Source organism: Neopelma chrysocephalum, unplaced genomic scaffold (assembly GCF_003984885.1).
Source record: "Neopelma chrysocephalum unplaced genomic scaffold, ASM398488v2 Primary Assembly neopelma1_26b, whole genome shotgun sequence".
In the NCBI taxonomy this organism is placed as follows: Eukaryota; Metazoa; Chordata; class Aves; order Passeriformes; family Pipridae; genus Neopelma; species Neopelma chrysocephalum.
Genome location: NW_020897696.1, coordinates 3,864,301 through 3,886,873, shown reverse-complemented (window position 1 = coordinate 3,886,873; position 22,573 = coordinate 3,864,301). Strand labels below are relative to the sequence as shown.

The window sequence follows — 22,573 nt, the reverse complement described above, 5'->3', positions numbered from 1 at the left end:
CAAATGGTAGAAACAAGTCAAAATAACCGTGTGTTGATACCTACAGCACAGAAGGACAGTCTGCTAACAAGAACAGACTAAATATTCATAGAAAGCACAAGTTTAGTGCATTTTTGTACTTACTACAATAGCAGCAAAATGCTTAATTCTAAATATACAGTATCACAATCCAAACAAATCTTTGAAAAGTGATATTTTCATTCCTGTCATCCCAAAATTCCCTGTTGCTTTCACAACCAGAAAAACAACTATATTGAATTTTCAAACAGGTTAATACCTCCAAAATCTGAATCTCAGCTAAAACCCAATTGGAAAATTTTGGCAAAAAACATGTTTCTAAAAGTGGCCTGGTATATCAATATAGTACAGCACAGATTTTTACTAAGGGTGTGATTTTTATCTCAGTGGGATATTGGAAACAGCATTGCAGCATCATTTGAGTCACAGTCTCCTGAATGGGATAATAAAGAGCAGAAACATTAATGCAAGAAATGTCATCAGCTCCTTCTCCTCTTCTTGAGTTTCTTGGCACTTGAACCATGTTGTTACCTTACTTAATCCAAAACCAATACAAATGTGACCTGGAGACACAGACGGGTAGAATAGCCAGCTGGAGCAGAGCAGATGTGGCTTCCTATTTCAGACCTGCCTCTTACAGAAATATTCTTTTGTTGTAAGTTGCTCTTCTGGCTTCTTTTTTTTTTTTATTATTCTCCTTTTAAAACATGAATTGAAGGATAGTAAGGTTTAAGATCAGGGTTTAAAATTATCTGGAGGTGGATGAGCACATACATATATAGAGCAGCCAAAAGGAAGGAGTGTACAGCACAGTACCTAAATAAGGGCACACTACCCAGAGCCATTTAAGATACGAGCAGAATAGCAGGAGCAACTCCAGTGGAGGAAAAACCTCTCCACGCAGTCTTCTTCATTATGAAGACTGAGTACACAAAAAGTATGTGAAATGTTTATAGCTTTGTTTGCTTTTCACCTTCCAACTGATCCCAGGATTAACAATTAGTCCACGAAACCAAACGTAAAAGTCCAGTAGATCATATGATGCTTGATGTATCTGCCCAAACCCCTAGCATTTCCAAATCAGAAAAATGTGCAATTGATTCTTTCAATATAGGAATATTTCCAGAAGAGATACTGCTTAAATAGATCTCAGTAACACAGAATTTACATTGTCCCCCCTCAATGCGACTTCTTACTAACTGCCCTGTTTATCCAATACTATATAAAAGAAAACAAATAGGAATCTGAAATTCCCCTATTACCACTTCAAGGAAATGCCATGGAAAGATTCTTTGTGTTAAATCAGGAGATCAAGTTCTCAGTTCTTTGAAAAATTTTAGATGGGACTGGGAAGTATTTAACAGTTTCTATTACAAAAGTGTTCTGACCTGATGGGTTCACTGTGAACACCACACTTAAGAGACTGAGAGTGGTAAAGAGTGGAACATTTATAAATAAATGTAATAATATCACAGTTGAAATTCAGGTCAAAATGCCAAGTCTTTCTAATACCATAGTCAGCTCTCCTCACCTCCTACTTTCTGTGCAAGGAAGAGAGATGAAACTTTCTATTACTTACCACAATGCAGGACATTCTGCCTAGAAATTTTAAAAACTGCTAAATTTCTGTCTCTGTAATCCAAAAAAACCCAGAGTTTGATTGCAGTGAGTTTTCTTAACCATTGAATCTATATTCCATGCTGGGATATCCTGCATCCCGCCTTGTGCAATTTGATGGATAACTGTAATAGCTAAGGTAAAATTGGTATGTGGAATTGAAATTTTTTGCAAGAGTGGCAGGATTTTAAAATGTTATATCTAGGCTAATAAGTGTTAAATATATGCTGTTTGACATCTGAAAGCAGACTGATTCATAAATGCTATTACAGTTCATAGAGAACTTCAGAAGCCCCTGGGCAACGGTAATTCATACATGTAAATTGCCACGAGTTGGCAAGGAAGCTAGGTTTCGTTTTTGCTGTTTTACCAAAATCCTTCAAAGAAACCATTACTTCACAGCTGAGATCTACAGGAAAACTATGGGAAAGTCTATCCGAATCACAGGAGTTTTTATCTAAATAACTCAAGCCAGATTACTAGTTCAGTTGAAAAAAACCCTAAAGGGCTATCTGACTATTCACTCATGTTTCTACAGTTAATACACCAACTGTTATAAATCAAACCTGGAATTTGGAAGACTTCATGTCTCTATGACTAAAAGTCAAGTTTGAAAAACAAATTCCAGATTCTACTATCATGTGATGTAGACTCTGATCTTTTCAAAGCACAGTCTAAATACCAATTATAGTAGGAACTCACACATAAACACTTCATTATTTCATTTACAAAGCAACAGTCTGATTATGTCTCAACAATGATTCAGGGCAGTGTTAATCTAACTCAGAAACTTCAAGCTCAAACTACAGCAGGCTTCAGAATCAAGATTTTTGAAATGTTTCAGGTCAGTAACATCATTTCACAGCCACTCTCCTGGCTCACAGCTACTCTCATGGCTCTTGCTGCTGGGTTGTGTGGTAGGTGTGCATGGTTTTATTTGGTGATTGTTTTTCTTTTTTTTCTCTCTCCAACTAGATGCAGCAATGGTTTCCAAATGATCAGAAGCCATTGCTGCTGCTGCCAGCAGGAGCGTTCTAACCCAGACAGAATCCCCCAAGAAGGATGCAGCTGTTCAGGTCACTGGCTGTAGGGAGTGTCTGAGCCTGGCGTTAGTACCAGAGGACAGTGTGAGAGACGCCTGCGTATGGTGTGATCAGGTTAATGATTTGCTCTGTTTAGTGTCAGAGGTTAAAGAAGAAGTAGAGAGGCTAAGGAGTATTAGGGAAAGTGAAAGGGAAATAGACTGGTGGAGTCACACCCTTTCAACCCCAAAAGAAGTTCAGCAGCAGTCAGAGAAGCCCTGCCATCAGGCAGATGGAACAGACCAAGTAGATGGTGGGGAATAGAAACAGGTCCCTGGTCAGAGAGGTAAAAGAATCCCCTCCTGAACCCCATCACCTCCCAAGGTGTCCTTAAAGAATAGGTATGAGGCCCTGGACCCAGAGAGTCAGGCAGAGGGCAGTCAAGAAGAGGATCTGCCTGGAGGGTCTCCCAGTTGCACCCTGTCTATTAGATGGATCACAACCGCAGCTATTAAGAAAAAAAGAAGGGTAGTTGTAGTCGGTGATTCCCTTCTGAGGGGAACTGAGGGCTCTGTATGCTGACCAGACCCATCCCACAGGGAAGTTGGCTGCCTTCCTGGGGCTAGGGTGAGGGATATTAGCAGGAGACTCCCCAAGCTGATTTGGCCCACTGATTATTACCCCCTGTTGGTAGTACAGATTGGCAGTGATGAGATCGATAAAAGAGGCACCAGGGCAATTGAAAAGGACTTTAAGGCTTTGATTGATTAGTTGATGGGACAGGAGCACAGGTGGTGTTCGCCTCAATTCCTGCAGTAGCAGGGACGAATGAGGAGTAGGAAAACTCATCTTATCAACAGGTGGCTAAAAGATTAGTGTCACCAGTGGAATTTTGGTTTTTTTGATCATGGGGCAAAATTTATGGTACCAAGCCTGCTAGAGTCAGATGGGCTTCATCTATCTAGCCAGGACAAAAGAACCCTAGCATATAAGTTGGCAGGGCTGATCAAGAGAGCTTTAAACCTTGCGAAGCAGTTGAAACCAAGCTCTCCAGAGAAGAGCCTAATGGCAGAAAACCACGGCTAGGAGTGATATCAGCAGCCCAGCTGAAATGCATGTACACTAATGCACGCAGCATGGGTAACAAACAAGAGGAGCTGGAAGCCGTTGTGCAGCAGGAAAGCTATGACATAGTTACCATCACAGAAACATGGTAGGATGACTTGCATGACTGGAATGCTGCAATAGATGGCTACAAGCTCTTCAGAAGAGATGGGTGAGGTAGGAGAGGTGGAGGGGTGGCTCTGTATGTCAGAGAGTCTCTTGACTGCCTAGAACTTTAGGGCAGCGACGATAAGGATGAGTGCTTATGGGTCAGAATCAGGGGAAGGCGAAAAAGGCCAACATCCTGATGGGAGTCTGTTATAGACCACCCAATCAGGATGAAGAGGGTGATGAATTATTCTACAAGCAGCTGGCAGAGGTTTCAAAATCACCAGCCCTTGTTCTTGTGGGTGACTTTAACCTGCTGGATGTCTGCTGGGAACTCAACACAGCGGAGAAGAGGCAGTCTAGGAGATTCCTAGAGTGTATGGAGGATAATTTCCTGTTGCAGCTGACAAATGAACCTACCAGGGCTGGGGCCCCACTAGACCTGCTGTTTACAATCAGAGAAGGGTTGGTGGGAGCTGTGGTGGTCGGAGGCCTTCTGGGGCACAGTGACCATGAAATAATAGAGTTTTCAATACTCAGTGATGTAAGGAAGGGCATCAACAAAACCTATACCCTGGACTTCTGGAGGGCAGACTTTGGCCTATTCAGGAGGCTGGTTTGGAGAGTACCTTGGGAAACAGTTCTTAGAAACAAAAGGGTCCAGGAAGGATGGACATACTTCAAGAAAGAAATCTTGAAGGTGCAGGAGCAGGCTGTCCCTACGTGCCGAAAGGCGAGCTGGTGGGGAAGATGACTGGCCTGGCGGAACAAGGAGATTTTGCAGGAAATTAGGGAAAAACTATTGCTCTTTTGGAAAAAATGGTAGGCAACTAATGCAGTGTTTAGGAATGTAGTTTTAGGAATGTAGTTTTCATGTGGAAAGAAAATTAGAGAGGCAAAAGCACAATTTGAACTTAATCTGGCCACTTCTGTTAAGGACAACAAAAAGTGTTTTTATAAATACATCAATAGCAAAAGGAGGGGCAGTGAAAACCTCCATTCTTTGTTGAACATGGAGGGGAACGTAGTTACCAAAGATGAGGAAAAAGCTGAGGTACTTAACACCTTTGCCTCAGTTTTCAACAAGAAGACAGGTTGTCCTCAGGACAACTGGCTTCCTGGGCTGGTAGACAGCAATGGGGAGCTGAAAAGCCCCCTTGTTATCCAGGAGCAACTTAGTGACCTGCTGAGCCACTTAGATCCTCATAAGTCTATGGAACCAGATGCAGTCCATCCTAGGATGATGAAGGAACTGGCAGAAGAGCTTACCAAACCACTCTCTATCATTTATCACCAGTCCTGGCTCACTGGGGTAGGTCCCAGATGATTGGAAGCTGGCTAATGTGATGCCACAAGAAGGGCCAGAAGGAAGACCTGGGACACTACAGGCCTGTCAGCCTGACCTCGATGCCCAGCAAGGTTATGGAACAGATCATCCTAAGTGTGATAAACAGGAAGCTGAAAATGAGCCAGCAGTGTGCCCAGGTGGCCAAGAACACCAATGGCATCCTGGCCTGTATCAGGAATAGTGTGGCCAGCAGGACCAGGGCAGTGATTCTGCCCCTGTACTCGGCACTAGTTAGGCCGCACCTTGAGTACTGTGTCCAGTTCTGGGCCCCTCAGTTTAGGAAGGACACTGAGGTGCTGGAAAGTGTCCAAAGAAGGGCAACGAGGTTGGTGAAGGGACTGGAGCACAGGCCCTATGAGGAACGGCTGAGGGAGCTGGGGTTGTTTTAGCCTGGAGAAGAGCAGGTTCAGGGGAGACCTTATCACTCTCTACAACTACCTGAAAGGAGGTTGGAGCGAGGCAGAGGGTCGATCTCTTCTCCCAGGCAACCAGCAGTAGGACAAGAGGGCACAGTCTTAAGCCAGTAAGTCTTAAGCTGTGCCAGGGGAGGTTTTTTAGAACTGGAATTGCCTTTGTAAAAAGGCAATCTTTTGTTGCTCCTCATTTCCAATCAATCGCATGTAGGCAAGAGGATGTATCCCACTGTACATATGTTAGCTGACTCTGCTCATAAGCAGTGGAATATCCATGCCAGTAATTTTCTTCTGTACAGAGACTGGCTTGTTTGGCAGCAATGAATGCCATGGGCACAGAACTGTAAATGCCTGCATGCAAGTGCCTGCCTATCTGGAGATAGGCACACATGTCTGTGCATGACACTTTAGGTAAGACATTCTGCATCCCGGGAAAAATGGTGCAAGAAGATAATGGACCAAGAGGGTGGAGATGGGTAAGTCTGAAACCAGTTAGAGTGTAGGAAACCAAAAACCAGGCAGGAGCATTCAGCTATGTCCAGGTTGGTCCTCTGAAACTGCAAAGGCCTGAGCTATCAGTTATGCCGAGGTAGAGAAACATTAACTATTACTTTGTGTTCACAGTCAAGAAGAACCTATCTAGCCCCACACTTAAAAGACTGGTCCATCATGGCCCCAAAATACTCATCATGTGATCCAGTTAAAAAGTTTTAAGCCACCTCTTCATTTGCTAAGAAAGAAATGGCCATGATGTACACAGCTCCACCACTACAAACAGAAAGCTGACATTTCAGACAGCGGGTCTGATCGCAAAAAGGAGGATGTTGCGTCCAGAAAATTACAGTACAGCTAGTGCAGCTCATGCAGGATTGATACTGAAACTGCACTGACTGAGTCTGTCAAAGTCACATAGAATTACACAGAGAACCGTGATCACAGCACTCTGCTGGGCATTATTTACTGATCTACACCCAATACCTCAGTAACAGATCTATCAGTAGCATGCTAAGCATAAATTTGCATTCATACAAGAAACGTCACATTAACAACATTGTTCTGAAAGTCAGGTTTCAAAAGACATGGTATCAACCTACAAATGCAGGACCCCAAATACATACACCTCACTGTGATGAGCTGCAACTTGTCATTTTTATTACAAAACACAGGACAGTGGGCATTCAATATTTCTCCCCATGCGCCTAAGAGAACTCATTTAGCTGTACATCTATTCCACAACCCTAGAAGCACAAAGCTAAAATGAACTTTGTCTGTTAATGAGTGTTAAAAGGAGCATTGCATGTTAAGGAATACCAGTTTTTAAGAACTGAAAAGACTGAATTTAATGCATGGTTGGATGAAAATCAAGGAAAGGAAACACAAGTCTCCAATTATTCTGCAATAAGACAGGCTATGTTTTTATTCCCTTTGTTGAAGAGACTTAGGAAAGCATTACTTTAAAAACATGTTAAAATGAGAAGGAAATGGCATTTAAAACAGCTTCACTTCCTACTTACGGTAGACATGAGAGCAAGGGGAGCAAGCATGTAGGAAGGAGAGTCTTGAAGAAAGGAATAAAAGCACAGTAGCTTGCACTTTTCTGCAATAACATTATCAGCCTGCTGAGAGCAATTACAATAGCACAGACAGCACTTGCTTTATTGTGATCTTATTGAATTAAATCTGAGGAAAAAACCTCTGAGATTCAGCAGGGAATTTACTAGAAAATTTTAATGCCAACCTAAATTTGATCCAAAGACCTCAGTATTAAAGGTCATATCCATTACTATATGGTGGGAAACCTTGGATGTCTCTGGTCCTATGTTCCGCCCTTTCTCAGTTTTGTTTTCTTTTCTAAGAGTAGGTCAGACTCTCCTTCTCTCAGCTTCACAGCAATTTGTACTAGAGGTACAAGACTGCTATTTACATTTTAAAAAGCCTTGGCTAGCAAGTCAAATAAAGAACTCCAATCTTACTTTTTAAAAAAAGTTGAAAACGAAAACAAAAATCAAGTAGCACTCATGAAACTAATGTGCTGTGCAGCTAGATTTTACCACTTTAGGTGGATATACAAAACATGTGACCTGATCTTGCCTGAATTATCTGCCACTCTTTCCAGATCAACTGTCATCCTGATAGGGCAGTCAGGTATGAACTGACTACTGACTTGCACAGAATAGTAAAAGGTGTGTAGTGCTTTTAAAAAACAAATTCTCAACTCTTGATTGTTACAAACATTTGAAATTGGAAGTACCATCACTGAAGCCTGATCAGCTGACCTTCACTGGTCTAGTGGAAGGTGTCCCAACCCATGGCAGGCGGGTTGGAGCCAGATGATCTTTGAAGTCCCTTCCAACCCAAACCATTCTGTGATTCTATGAAAGGCTCCTTGTTTGCATGTCAGCAAACACAACAGTGGCAATGGTTACTGGGCACTTCTGAAGCCCCATCATTCCTCTACACAAAGCTTTCAGCTTTACAACAGGAGATGCATATGCTAAGCATCTGTGAAAAATATAAAGTGCACTGTGTAGCTCCACAGTGCTCTTCAGCTTCCCTGAAGGAAGTATTCCCTACAGATTCACAGCATAGCTACTTGAAGTTACTCTTCTTTTAGCTGAAGATTTAGGAAAGGAATAGAAACATAGATGGCCGGTACTTTACTAAAAGATGAAAAAGACCACAAGTTCTACTTTAACACCGTATTCATTTTTTTCAAATATGAAACTGTATTAGAAGGAAAAAGTTCATGTTCTTGAATTATTATGTAATTTTGTAGCTTACATTCTAATGACTTCCAGAGTACCTTGAGCTCTCAAGTGCCCATATTAGTCAGCATAAATGTGTGAACACAAGTTTGGATGCTTGCTTTAAATCTCCTCAAGGTACTCTCTGAACAAAAGTGTCATCCTCTCTTCTTGGCATATGAGATTACACATTATGGATATTCATTGCACCCCTTACTTTTTCAGTAGCCCCATTCACTCAACGTAGGATGTCTCAGGAAAGAAAGAAGGTTGAAACAAAAGTTTCCTGTACCAGCCCCACTTAACGTTTGAAAGTACATCCCATCTGATGAGCTGGTAGCAGCAATTTCAGTCTTCCTCCAAAGTACTGGAAAACCTGACAACTGAACTAGATTTACCTACAGTTCAGGCTATGCTGGAATTAAATATACTCTTGGAGAACCATGCATAAAAATATTTTTTCTGAATTTATTGAACACAAGATTTTACATTCTTCATGCTAACAACCTGTGGCAAGGTTTTGGTAGTGGGGGGACTAAAGGCATGGGTTCTGTGAGAAGGTGCCAGAAGCTTCCTGTGTCTTGCAGAAGCTTGCAGTGTCTGAGAGAGCCAATGCCAGTCAGCTTCACGAGAGAGCCGCCACTGGTCAAGGTCAAGCCCATCAGCAACAGTAGTAGTGCCTGCAGGATATTCAAGAAGGAGGGAAAAAAGAAACCCTGCACAATTGCAGTTGGAGAGAGGAATGAGAATATGTGAGAGAAACAGCCCTGCAGACACCCAGGTCAGTGAAGAAGGAGGGGGAAGAGGTGTTCCAGGTGCCAGAGTAGAGAAACCCATGCGTCCTGTGGTACAGACCATGGTGAGGCAGGATGTTCCCCTGCAGCCGATGGAGGTCCATGGGGGAGCGGAGATCTACCTGCAGCCCGTGGAGGACTCAACGGTGGAGAAGGGGAATGCTCAAAGGAGGCTGTAACCCCATAGGAGGCGCTGAAGCAGGCTCCTGGTAGGACTGTGGACCTATGGAGAGGAGCCCACGCTGGAGCAGGTTTGCTGGCAGGACTTGTGACCCTTAAGGACTGCAGCCCCTGGGAATGACTCACACTGGATAAGTTAATGAAAAACTGTCTCCCAAGGGAGGGACCTCATGCTGGAGCAAGGGAAGAATGTGGGGAGTGCCCCCTGAAGAGGAGGGAGCAACAGAGACCTGGTGTGATGAACCAAATGCAGCCTGCATTTCCTGTCCTCTGCGCCATTTGCGGGGGAGGAAGTAGAGAAAATTCGGAGTAAATTTAAGCCTGGGAAGAAGAGAGGAGTGGAAGGAAGGTATTCTTAAGATTTGGGTTTGTTTCTCATTACCCTTCTCTGATTTGATTGGTAATAAATTAAACTAATGTCCCCAAGATGAGCCTGGTTTTCCTGTGAGGGTAATTTGGTGAGTGATCTCTCCCTGACCTTATCTCAACCCACAAGCCATTCATTGTATTTTCTCTCCACTGTCCAGCTGAGGAGATAGAGCAGCTTTGGTGCGCACCTGGTGTCCACTCAGGGTCAACCCACCACACAGCCAAACGAAATTTAGTTTCATATACACCTCAGGTACCTTAGCACATTTGAAACCAAAAGCGCAAATACAATTTGAATGCCATTGAAAGGTCACCACTTACTTAAAGACTTGTGTTCACACAGTCATATGCCGACCTGAGCTTACCCTTCTAGACTTGGATGTGAATGACCTCTAGCTCAGCATTACCCATCAAAAAGAGATTGATTGCATACACTTGCTTTAATGCAATTTGATTTGGTAACTACTGCAATTTTGTTCATTAGATAGCTGTTTCTTATCAGTCTTGTCTCATTCAAAAAGGGAAGGAGAGGCTTAATTTCTTATAACTATTGCAAGAAGTCAACAAAATGGCTGCTAGATTAAACTGGAAATATTTAATACTTAGTCTTTTCATATAAAAGCTAGCCTTGGTGCTAGAGTACAGACCTCTCAGTTTTGTACACTGACAAAATCTCTGGGTTTGACTTTTTTTTAGGACGTGAGCAACATATGACTTCAATTAGTAAGAAGAGGATAGGAATTGCAGAAATAGAAATTTCAGTAATGACACCAGGTAGGATGGCATCAGACTGCATACTAGTGTTTAACTCATCTCTTTGCCAGCCATTTTCCTATTAAATAAGTTCAAAAAAGTGAAATAATAACTATCAATCTATTAATAACTTTAAGTTAATAACTTTAAGTACTTTAATTAATTTTAATTAATAACTTAAAGTACTTTAGAGTACTAAGAGTATTATGTGAGTATGGAGCTGGGACAGAGAACAAGAAAGGCAAGAGGAATGGGAACACAGACATATCTGATCTTGAATTGCTCAAATGACAGGGAATTTTGCTAATTGCATCAATATTGCAATTGTTTAAATGTTTGAATGTTTAAATCAGTCCTTTTGTTTTCTAGGACTGAGAGCCTGGTGAATTTTTTACTCACCTCTTGATAAAGAGGATTTGTTATCCTCAGGTTTATATTCTTTTCCTACTGTTTTAACTGATTAAAGAGGTCAGTCACATTCATTCTATAGCTCTTCCAACTCCTCACCTGCTCTTTCCCAACATAAGCATTTATTTTTCTCATCTCATTTTCACCTTAAACAAATGGTGTATATGTAATACAAATGCTGTATTTTTATCTATGTAAAATACTATTTCATTCTACAGCATTTCAGATAATAACTACTTTAGTCAACATTTCCTCTTACAAGTACCATTGTAATATTAGGCTCTACACAGTAAGACATTAAAATAATTAATTTTGTGTCATATTTGAGTTTAACAATGTTAAGGACTTTTATCTGAATTTTTGTATAAATATATATATATATGTTTACTTGAAAATCTGCAGTCCAACTTCAGGATCTCAGTTAAAAAGACAACTGAAGTTGCAAAAAATAAAAAACAGCTGCTTCTCTACTTCTGTCTTTTTGTATCCTGGAGTTCACACTGGCTCTCACTTACGTATAAAATAACAGCATTAACTACTAATTCTTTCTTCATTGTTAATTAGGCAGGGTTTTTAGTTTAGTATTGTCTTCTATGTAGCCCATAAAACATGGTAAGACTGACACAATGTGATCAGCATCCTGCCAGCTTTCTGTCTAGGCAGATTTCCTCCTCCAGAATACTGCTGCTTAGGTTTAAAGGGAATAGAGAACAGATTGAGTTAGATGATAAAGGGATAGTGTTGTAAGACTAGGAATATCATGCCTTAATTCCTGCTCTAAGCATATTTTGCAAACCTAGGCAAATAATTTCGTTCCCTAGGAGCCCAAGTCTTTAAATACATGGTTAAAGTTTAACGAAGTTCCTTAATTTCCACCTCAATATCTTAAAGACATTGGTGAAATGCACAGCTAAATCGGGCTACTTCTGTAAAGGAGCAGTAGGACAAGTAATTCTCTCTGCCCTCTGCCTTGCCTGTACAGCTGAGAGAATAGAAAAAGTCCCAGCTTTTGACAAGTCCCTGGGGATGACACAACAAATGTATGAGTACTGTCATACTCACAGAATTATTAGTAATAAAACAAGCAGTTTGAAAAGACTTACTTCCTTTTTTTCCCCATAAAGCATACCATACATGTGACAAAGGTATGTTACTGTCAATGGGCTAGTTCTTCAGTGTTATTCTACAGCACAACTTAGAATACCTATTTTTTCTCCTCTTCCCCCATGAGCATAGATACATCATTTTAAAAGCAATTTACAACACGTCAAACTGCTTAAGGAGACTCTTAAAAATCTAATGTATGAAGTTGACCATTGGCATGATTTATTATTGATGTTCCACTGTTACAACTTGACAATTAAGAAATATTGATAAATGTAAACACATTATTGATGTCAATTAAAAAGCACAAGATTGATTAACCTCCCAGAGGTATACTGGCACAAGCAGCTAGACAGTAATCACTCCCAGTAAGTATTCACTACTGACAAATGTGTATAGAAATTAGACTTCTGAGAGACAAAAAGTACTTTCAAATAAAATTAAGATAATTTGAACACAGAACCAAAGCATTGGGTCAACAACAAAATCAACAAAATTACAAACAAGATCTGTATTAATGTGAAAAGCTAAGTGATTAAGTCATATAATGCTCTCATTAACCACACGTTTGGACAAAAATATGGTTAAAAATTACCAAAGCAACTGCTCAGCAGTGAATTATGCTCACAGGAGAAAAACTATGAATGTATTATTTAGCCACTATACTGCAATATTCATAACTGCTCTGGTGAGGGACAGGATATTATTTCTACAGCATAAACAGAAGATCTTTGTTTCAAACTACGCATTTATGTACTTTCTATGGGTGACCAAATTATAAAGGTGAACTTGAAACTCTGGTTCACTCCCTGCAAAGAAAACAGCCTAGGAAGGATGTTCAGGCAGCCCATACCTAGAAGAGGGGAAACATATATCTGACACACCCCAGAGAAAATAACAACAGGAATTAGTCAAATTGTGATTTAAATGTGACTGAAAGAGTTTAGGTTTCTTTTTTCTTCTGCTTTTTACTCACTTTCAGAATGAACGTACTGGCATAATGCCTGTCACTAAGATGAAGGGCACTGCAGCTATAGCCTTTAATGGCCAAAAAAACCCCAGGCTCACCTCAGAAAGCACAGAGCTAAAGACAGCAGCAATGCACCAAGTGCCAAGGAGACTGCGTAAACACTAATTAAACTTCTCTCTACAGTCTTGTCTAGAAAACAGCTTTCCCTGCTTAAACTTCCAAGGGCTGGATGAGACATGCTGATACTGGAGTCTAGCAACTCTCTTCCCTAAATCTTGGCCTTCATAACAACTTGATGGATCAAAGACATTTTCCTCAACACAAGCATCTTACTACAGAGACAGTAGATAGAATCTGAATTACTGCAAAAAAGGTAATATTGAAACATAACACATCAATGATAAAGCTTCTTAGTTTGAAAGAGCTTTTATGTGAAGGCCACACATAAGTTTATTGTCAAAATAAAACCAGATCACTATGAATTTATCTGGCTGCAAATTCAGTCAAATAGTCTTAGTAAGAGAGACCATGTTTGGTGCTATGATAAACCACAGGGGTATTCAGTGAACCCCAGAAGATTTCAATATATGCAGGCACACCAGACACAGAGGACAGGGAAGAAGGCTTCCTTTTCTATTTTTTTTCTTAGGTAACTGGTTTTTTTTTCAGATTTTTATTAAATGACAGTTAACATTAGTGGATTTTATAAACAGCTTTCATTTTGACAAGCATTTTCAAAATAAGAAAAAAAGCATCACCTTTGCAACTGGAATAATGGAAGAGTTTTAGTAACTGAACCAACAGAAGAAGCATGAAGATAATATTATGGAGAAATAAAAAGCACTTGTGAAGCCAGATTCTTGAAGCAAATAGGACAAAAAGGAGCTCTTTGCAGGCTGCCTTTATGCTGAGAATGAACAAGAGAATAAATTCTTTACACTTGACAAACTACCCATAAAAAGAAACAAAAAAAAAGGCACCTGATTTAGAGTGGCAGGGGATGATTTTACAGCATTTTCAGTGTGCCGAGAAGCATCTGAAAGGTCAGAAAAGAATTCAAGTAGCTTAAGGAGGAGCTAAAGTGCCTTCTCTTCCTGTTAGCTGTAAAGGGAGAAAATGTAACTGTAATATACTGAGAGACTGATGAACGAGCATGGGGGGGGACGACAGAAAATGTCATTAAAAAAACCCACTGTACCACAGCTACAGGACTGGGTGACTTGTTGGATAGCGAGGGTGTCAACATCAACATCGTCATCCTGAATTACAAACTGCAATTCAAGGGCAGCAAAACACAGTCCTGGGGATCAGAGGCACCAGACAAATGTGCCAAAGCTCCTCCTGGAGGGAAGTGTGCCTGCTCAGTTGCTGCTGTGCCATTGAACTGAACACTGTCTCCTTTTCATAAGCAGTACAAAACCAGGAAGGAAAGTTTTCTGAGCAAGGAAAAAAGAAATAAAACAACAGATTAAAAAGCAACCAACAAATGGTGGGAGATCAAGAGATCACTGGTGTAATAACAGCACTTTTCTTTCTTACTGTTTTCACAAGTCCTCAAAACAGCAATCTCTTTAATTTCCTGAAGGTCTAGCTGTACATAAAATGGGTTTATCCCTGAAAAGGGATGCTCGTTGAGAAATCAATGATCTGATGTAACCATAAGTCACATTACACATATAAGGCTGTTACAAGGTTATATGTTTCATAAATAACACACAAAATTGCCTTACTTTTCCTTTTCCTATTCAGTAATAAAGAGATGCTCCACAAATGTTCTGCTCTGCAGTTGACCACATACAGCAAGACAGACAAAAAGTTACTCAAAGGTTAATATAATTTAATGCAAGAAACTCAATCTTCAAACCCTCCCTCAATGGGCACCACTATAAACCAGACTGACAGGCATCAAAGCAAGATCACACGGTCAGATTAGTAACACAGCAGAAGTAATTTGACCTGTGATCAAAACTTCAGCACTTATTTCTGCTTTCCCTCTCTTGACACTATGTTTTATTTGTACTAAGAAACACAAGCACTTGCTGTTACCTCATTTGGAAGAGGCCCCCCTCGAAGTTTTATTGCAACAGCCACCCCTAAGAACCATATTCATTTACACACTGGGCTGAACCCAGGAGAACTGGAAGCACAAGGAACGAGCGGCAGATGAACATACCTGCCTGAAAATGTGAGCCTTCTTTGCTTCTGAAGCTTTCTTGAGCACAGAATGGTTAGTGCTGCTAACTATTTCAAGGAGCTACTGACCAGCCAGGCTGATAAAACTTACTCTTTTCCATGTGGAAGTTTACACCTAACATTTGTTTGATTGGATGTGACATACTGCCACTCCAAATTGCTCACTAGAAAGTAAGTCCTTCTCCTGTCCTTCAGACAGCCCTCCTCTGTGCATAACATCAGATGCTCAGATCTCTGGATGCATTATATAACTACTGTTACTATTTATGATAAGGCCCCAACCTCACTGGATTAGCCAGTAAATAGATGTAACAAAAATAATGACAGTTCTTTATGACAGATAATTAGCATATTTTAAAAGCAGCTGCCAACACTCAACGGTCTTTATTTTTTTATTTTTTTTAGGAAAGGTAACTGCATACATCAAATGCTGTGTTTTACCCTGAGCACTTAGATCAGAAAGACAAAGCTTCATTCTATCTCTGAGTTGCCTCTGCTGGTGACCTAAAGGTTACTTTGAATGCAGGGTCTACTTTGGTATTTAATATTGCAGACAGAACCTGCCACTTGTAGTTTAGTCAGCAAAACAAACAGCAGCAAATCACTTGTGAAAACACAATCTTGTTCTCCATCAGGAGAGTTAAATGAAAGCCTAAGGAGTAACACTGCTCTGGGGACTCACACAGGTGTAACCCAGAGAGCCATGCCACCTGAAGATGAATAAAATGTCTATTACACTTCCTTCACCCTCAGATGCCAGAAATTAAGCTGATATGACAGCTCTGAGCTTCTGGTATCTGTTACAGTATTCCAAATCTCCAAAGCTAGCCTACAGGCCAAGACGAAAAAGGTATCTGAAAAAGCTGGACAAAGTAGACCGTGCTGCTAACAAATCCGGGGAAGGGACAAGTTCTGATTTACCTGGGTATCTGCTTAAATTTACCAACCCTTTTTCAAAGTCACTCCTACAACACCTATTTCTTTGTTCCTCCTCCCTTTCAATCCCCAAAACCATATGGATATTTACCGTATATAAAATGCATTTACTCTCCTATGGGAATATAAATCCAGTATAGCTCTGAATTTACTGCCTCCCAATTTCAATTTCAAGCTTTCTCTTGTTTACTGAAAGACAGGTATTATCCCTCCTATGTTATACATTCCTCTACCTGCATCTCAGTCTCTTTCCAAGGAAAGAGCACTGAAATTTAATATATGTTCAGGATTTCTGCTGCTGTCTTAATCATATCCTTCCTGGTAGGTTACTGTTATAAAGAAGTTTTCAAACTGCATGTAACGTAAGTGTAACTTGCACATTTAAACGACCTTAAGGGAAAGAAAATATCTAAAAATATCACCCTAAAGATCTTTGAAATTAAGAAAAAAACCCCAACAAACACAGAAAAATCCCCCCAATGGCTTCTAAACTGTAAGTCAGCTGATTTAAATCTGGTTTGTGGCTTTGCCATAAGCTTCCAGTATAATTTTGCTAAATGCATGTAAGGAACCAATCAAGTGAGAATTCATGATGTGCTAAAGCAATTAAAAACTGACTACCAGGCTAGGAGGAAGAGAAGTGCAAGAGGCTCGTGCCAACCATTTGCTAAATTCTAGATGCAATTCCAAGGATTTAGAAGTGTACAAATAGTGCACTGATACCCTGTACTGACTTGATAAAACTGTTTCAATAGGATCTTTGTCCATGTTTTGATTATGCCACTCACTTCCTGCTTTCCTACTGTGAATGAGGCATTTGAAAACTTTACTGTGTCTACACTTGCTTCAACAAGCTAAATGGCTTGAGAGGTAAGAAAAGTTCTCTGTGCATACTGTTGGCTCTGTCCTGGTTGGAACATGAGGTCCAACTGTAATAAATACAAATATATTACACAAGTAAAAAACCCAGCAAACTTCCAAGGATGTTCCTCTTACTGAAGAACTGTAAGTCTACAATTTTTTGTAGAAAAATGGGTATTTGCCAATGTGAAGCTGAAAAGAAAAAAAAAGAAGATAAAATTCAGGGAGATTCTCAAGAAAATCAGTAAATTAATCTGTGATTTTAAAACTTCCTTGCACTGACAAGCCTTATAAGAGCAAATCATATTAGAGCTCCAACGTAATTGTCTGCCAGCAGGAAAACATGACTTGCCAATACCATACACATTCCTGAACAGTAGTGTGGGTGCTGGGCCCTGTGCTCAAGAAGCTTTTACAGCTATTCTTTTCTCTTGGCTTCAAAACTGCTGCCAACATAATGAAATACATTATACATTATTTTGCAACTTTCTTACATATTCATAAAAATTAGACAGAAATACGACTTGTAGCCTGAAACTAGATTTTTGATAATGAACCTTCTCCTGCAAAGGGCATCTAGCCTACAGTGCTCTGCAGTATAAACACAACTATGTTCAGATATACAGAATATTTGTTAAAGTTTCATAAGAGACAGTCAATTCCAATGTTGCTCACAACTGTGTAAATTGGTACCAGACCCCCAATACTCAACAAAATGCTTTCAGTCCATAAATACATACACCTTGACATTTACTAATTTACCTGCTATTGCTGAAAACGAATCACAGGATTACTAGAACTGAACTATGGAAAACAATGGGAATATTTGCTGCTCAAAGGATGAGCAATCAATCCAAAGCAGGTGCAGTAAACTAAGATAGTACCTCTAGCTTTTGTTTTCTAGAGTGACTATAATTGAAATTGCTTGTCTTGCTAATATTTATTAAACATGTTTTAATACTTACGCTATTTTGATTAACAGAAAATTTCTTTATGCCATGGCTATATTATCTCCAGTTCATAATAATATGAGTGCTATATTTGTACATTCATTCAGTATAATTTCCACTTCCATTCAGTTGTTACTCAAATTTACGATATTGCCAAGATAAGATACTGCTAATGAACACCTCAAGAAGGCACAGTACTTGGCTACACTCAGCTGCACTGACAATTTGGCTTGCTAAAAAGAACAAATCCAAAAGAACTGTTATTTTGCACAAATTTCAAAACAAGACCATACTAATAATTTTGAATACGAAGAAACATAGGAATACAAGACCAAAATCTCCCACTAAGTATGACATTGGCTTTTATCAAGGCATAGTCATGAAGCATTTTATTAAAAGAAATGAAGCTTAAGTTACTACAGTCAATGAATATTTCAAGGATTAGAATGTACTTTACAACATGCTGCAAATGTGAAAAATGTTGGAAGTACTCAACAGTTATCATTATCAGTGGAACCTTTCTAATAGAATTCTCCTGCTTCGAAACCGCATTCCTTCATTCTTCTACATATCTGAAGGGAACAGTAAGAGGTCAAGCCTGAAGAAAAACAAATTCAAAACAAAAGTTCATCTGTTCCCTTAAAAAAGCACCAATGACCAGATAGCTGTAAAGGAAACAGACCCACGTGTCCTGACTGTCTAACTGCTCACATTACATTTCTTGTCTCCCTGCTCAAGGTTTGTACAAACCATGATTCTCATCAGTTTGGATTATTTAAAGAGACAAACGAAAGCTGTGAAATATCAAAACTGTTGAAGAGTACTGTAGGTGTGATGTCAAAACCAGTAAAATCGATAATAAAGCCTTCAGAGCTGCCAGGAAAAACAAAATACAAAGCAAAACTACAAGAAAAACTACAAAGAAACTACAAGATGGCTGGTAGTTTCTAGCTACAATGTAAAACTGAGAAGAAAGTAACTATGGAGGAGTATGTAAGAATGAGATCTATAAAATAAAACAAGGCTTTAATGAGAGCACACAGGTCTAATATAGGTTTTGAATTTCACTTTTATATTTTCATTTCAAAACTTGAGAGGCAGCATGCCACAAAGAAAACTACTTCAAAACAGTCAGTATTAGCCTATCTTCAAAGTGGCTTGTATAAATCTTAAATTTCAGCAGCAGCAGTACATTTCAGTGCAAATTCTCCTACTGATAACATACTCCAAATAGTAATGGAAACTCACAAATGAAGCCATATTAGCATAGCTGGGGAATGCCTGTTATGAAAATCCTCAAAGGACCTCAAGAGTTTGCCTCAGAACTATTTAAAACTTTCTGGTTCAAACTTACTTGTGACAATGCATTTCTCACAAGACCTTTCTTTACAGGAAAGACACCACAAATTGTGTTGTTTACACAGTAAACGCACACACACAAAATCTTTACAGTGTTGAAAAAGAATTAGAGTTGTTCCTTCCTGTAGACAGACTATTTTTAAAATCGAAACCAATAATAAGCAGAGGAGGATCAAGGCAGAGATTAATGTTCCTCCATGCTTTTCAGCATTATAAAGCTACTTTTATAACACTGAAGCAAATCGTACAGTGACTGACATGAACAAAATGACAGTAATCTGTCACTATTTCACATTTTCCACTAGGCTGATTCAAATAGTTATTTATGAACCTTACACTTCAATGGTCACTTTGATGACTAAAGCATAAATTAGAATGTAAAGTGAATATAAATTTGATTTTAGAGTAACAATAAATTGTCAACAAAGAGGGATATTATTTAATTTCTATCGACATACTATGAAAAAGTCGGCAATATCGAGATGATCTACACCATAATAAACCCCAAACTTAGCAAAAAACTGTATGATACATCTCATGTTTGCTTCAGTCCTTCTGCATTTAAAAATAAAAACACTTTATATTATGTTTGGTTAGTTTTAAATATAAAGTCTTAATAATGCCAGATGACTTCATTACTTAGATCTTCAATTAAACGGGGAGGAAGAATGAATTTTTTTCCACAGAGTATGATGAAATTTAAGAGCAAGTAAATATTAATATGAATTTAGATGCTAAAGTTTTTACTAGTCCCAATGAAAAACTGGCTTTAAAGACAGTTGCTATTTTTACAATATTTCTCTCTTGCTTTACAGCTGAAAGTGAGTGACACTGAAACATAAAGGAAGTTCTGCAAAGCACAAAAGTTCTCAATTTTTTACAGCAAAAAAATCTTTATTACCCAAACATCAAGTCTTACAGGGATTTGTGTAAAAAAAAAGATCTTGATAAAATAATTTTCTTTTATCAGATTATTTTTTGTTAAAAAGTTCCATTGTGTATTATGTTACTCTGTGTGTTACTGTCTGTTACTCCTGGAAACATGTAAGATAAACCCTTCCAAAACTGAATGCTTATACTTTGTCTGGAAAATTTCTACAAGTGTGACATTTAAGATTTGATTTAAGAGATACTTCAACAACTGAACCTGGGTCCAGGCAGATGCACAGCAAGAAGGCATAAATGAAATTAATCCTATTGTGTGATGCTATTGGTGAGAACTCAGCACCACACTCTCAGAAAACCTGGAGACAGGCTGTGTTAAGTGCATTAACACAGCAGAAAATCTGACTCCACATCTCAGATTTACGCTATAAATATCTGCAGCCACGAGGTCTCTCCATAGCCACTGTCCCTTGAGCAGGGATGCTTCTCAAGGCGAGGTACCCCACGAGGCTGAGAGATATCTTACCTGACACCAGACATCAACAGGTTGGCAAGTGACGTTTTTTGCTTGTATGTAACATTTAAGATACATATAGCAAGCTTAAGCAGGAATTTTTGTATCCCAAAAGTATTTTTGTAACTTTAAGTGTAGTATCTAGTGGAGCATTGACTGCCAATCTGTTTGTAATAATTAAGTATTTTGCATACATAAATTTACTGATTAGAACTCAAGAGGCTAACTACTAGGTCAGATTTGTACAAGTGATACCTGACTCTTCTCCTGTGACACCCCTTCCTTCATTTTCTTCTCCTGCCTCTAGTACTTCCCTGGAGAAGTACCAAGGATATCAAGGCTCTCCAAGACAAAACCTCAAAAATAAGAGCTGAAAATACTAATTATCACCTACAGATATGAGAAAAAACACCATAATATTTAAATGCAATTGCATTGTAGCAATCCAATCTGAATTGTTTCTTCAAGAAACACTTAGAATACAAAAATAGCAGTGTTTAGGTTAAAAAAAGATAGCAAAACTATGGTAGCACAAAACAACACCTGTTCCTGGAAGAAGAAATGCCAAAGAAATAATTTAAGTTGCACCAAAGTATTCATACTTAATTGTCAAATCAAAGGGCCCGGCTTCCTACTGAAATAAGAATCCGTCTAACTGACCTATGGGTTGTTTAAAGACTCATGTTAAAACAAACCATGGAGGAACAGGTGCACATATTCATTTGATGCTTAATAAAAGTACTACTGAGCTCTGACTGGTGTCAGCAAGTGAAGATTTTGCAAGGAGGAACTGCTTAAGCATTGCAAGTGCCCTTAGAGAGTTCAGATGTAGAAACCTGCTTCCTTGCCAATTTCCAGTGGTCACTGTAGACAGACAGTGGGTATGTATGAGAAGTTAAAAAGTATCTAAAGTTCAACGAAGTCTAATTTGTGTCTAAATAACAGAGATGTTATAAATGCTACTCAGACAAGAAAAATATTGCCAGTGACTCAAATATTCCAAAGAAAAATGCATCATGCTGTATGGACACATTTACTCAGAGTTTACTTAATTCACTTTAGGATTTTTTTGTTCTAACACTGTACCAGGACATAGGAAAAAACAAACATGGAAGAAGGCAAGACTATTTGAAGTGAGTGTCACAGTCACGCTTCTAAACCTATGATGTGAGGAGGAAAGGCTGAAGAAAGGAACCTAATACACATAACCTAGAGGAAATAGATTAAAAGGAAAATTAGGGCAGAATAGAGAAGCAGAGTGAAGAGACAGCAAAACAAACAGCAGAGAAGGTAACAAGAGCATATAAACTTTTGGCAGCAAGGCTTGTTCCAGTTGATAGAACCAACAACCCCAAATCCCCCTATTGCAACCATCATGCACAAACAGATGTTTCCCATGATTTCAAACTCAGACATACAAAAATCAACATTCATCTATGGATGTTTTGAGCAAGGATCTATTTTTTCCATCTCCAGTGGCATAAGATAGTTAACTGAGGAGGGTACAACTCTTAGATAAAATGAGAGAAATAAACATACCTGCCGACGAATAACCTCTAGGTTTGCTTTGGCTTTATTCACTAGTTCTTCTATTTTTTCAGAATCCTTTATATTCTTGTTTTCTCTGAAGGCATCTCTTATCCTTCTGATGGCATACGTTCTAAACACAAACAATAGGAAGATGTGTATTCACAGGTGTGCCACAATTTATGACATTTCAACATTCCTTAAAACAAGCTAATGTAAAGAAAAAAATGCATACACACACATACACACACATATTTTGCCCAATTTTATACCTATATCTTTTTATTCAGGGTCTTGTCTTGCCAGAATTGAAACAGTGTCCAGATTCTTTAATTAAAAAAAAAGTGAGTTTACTGGAAGTTGTTGTAGAAACATTTAATATTTCACATATCAATC

The 22,573-nt window shown here is 39.1% G+C and overlaps 1 protein-coding gene across 3 annotated transcripts in view; it reads right to left on the bottom strand.

The window, feature by feature from the left end:
* LYRM4 (LYR motif containing 4) overlaps nucleotides 1–22,573 on the bottom strand; it is a 95,923-nt gene that overhangs the window by 49,692 nt on the left and 23,658 nt on the right. The window contains exons 2-3 of one of the 3 annotated variants that reach the window (XM_027676262.1): nucleotides 22,190–22,310; nucleotides 21,326–21,514 (exon numbers count right to left, since the gene is read on the bottom strand). The exons of 1 other annotated variant lie outside the window; for it this stretch is intronic. In XM_027676262.1, the coding sequence (XP_027532063.1) occupies nucleotides 21,512–21,514; nucleotides 22,190–22,310 (124 nt within the window). In that variant the 3' untranslated portion in view covers nucleotides 21,326–21,511. Of the gene's footprint in view, nucleotides 1–21,325; nucleotides 21,515–22,189; nucleotides 22,311–22,573 lie in introns of those variants that run through there. One more of the 3 variants, XM_027676260.1, reaches the window with a different exon arrangement.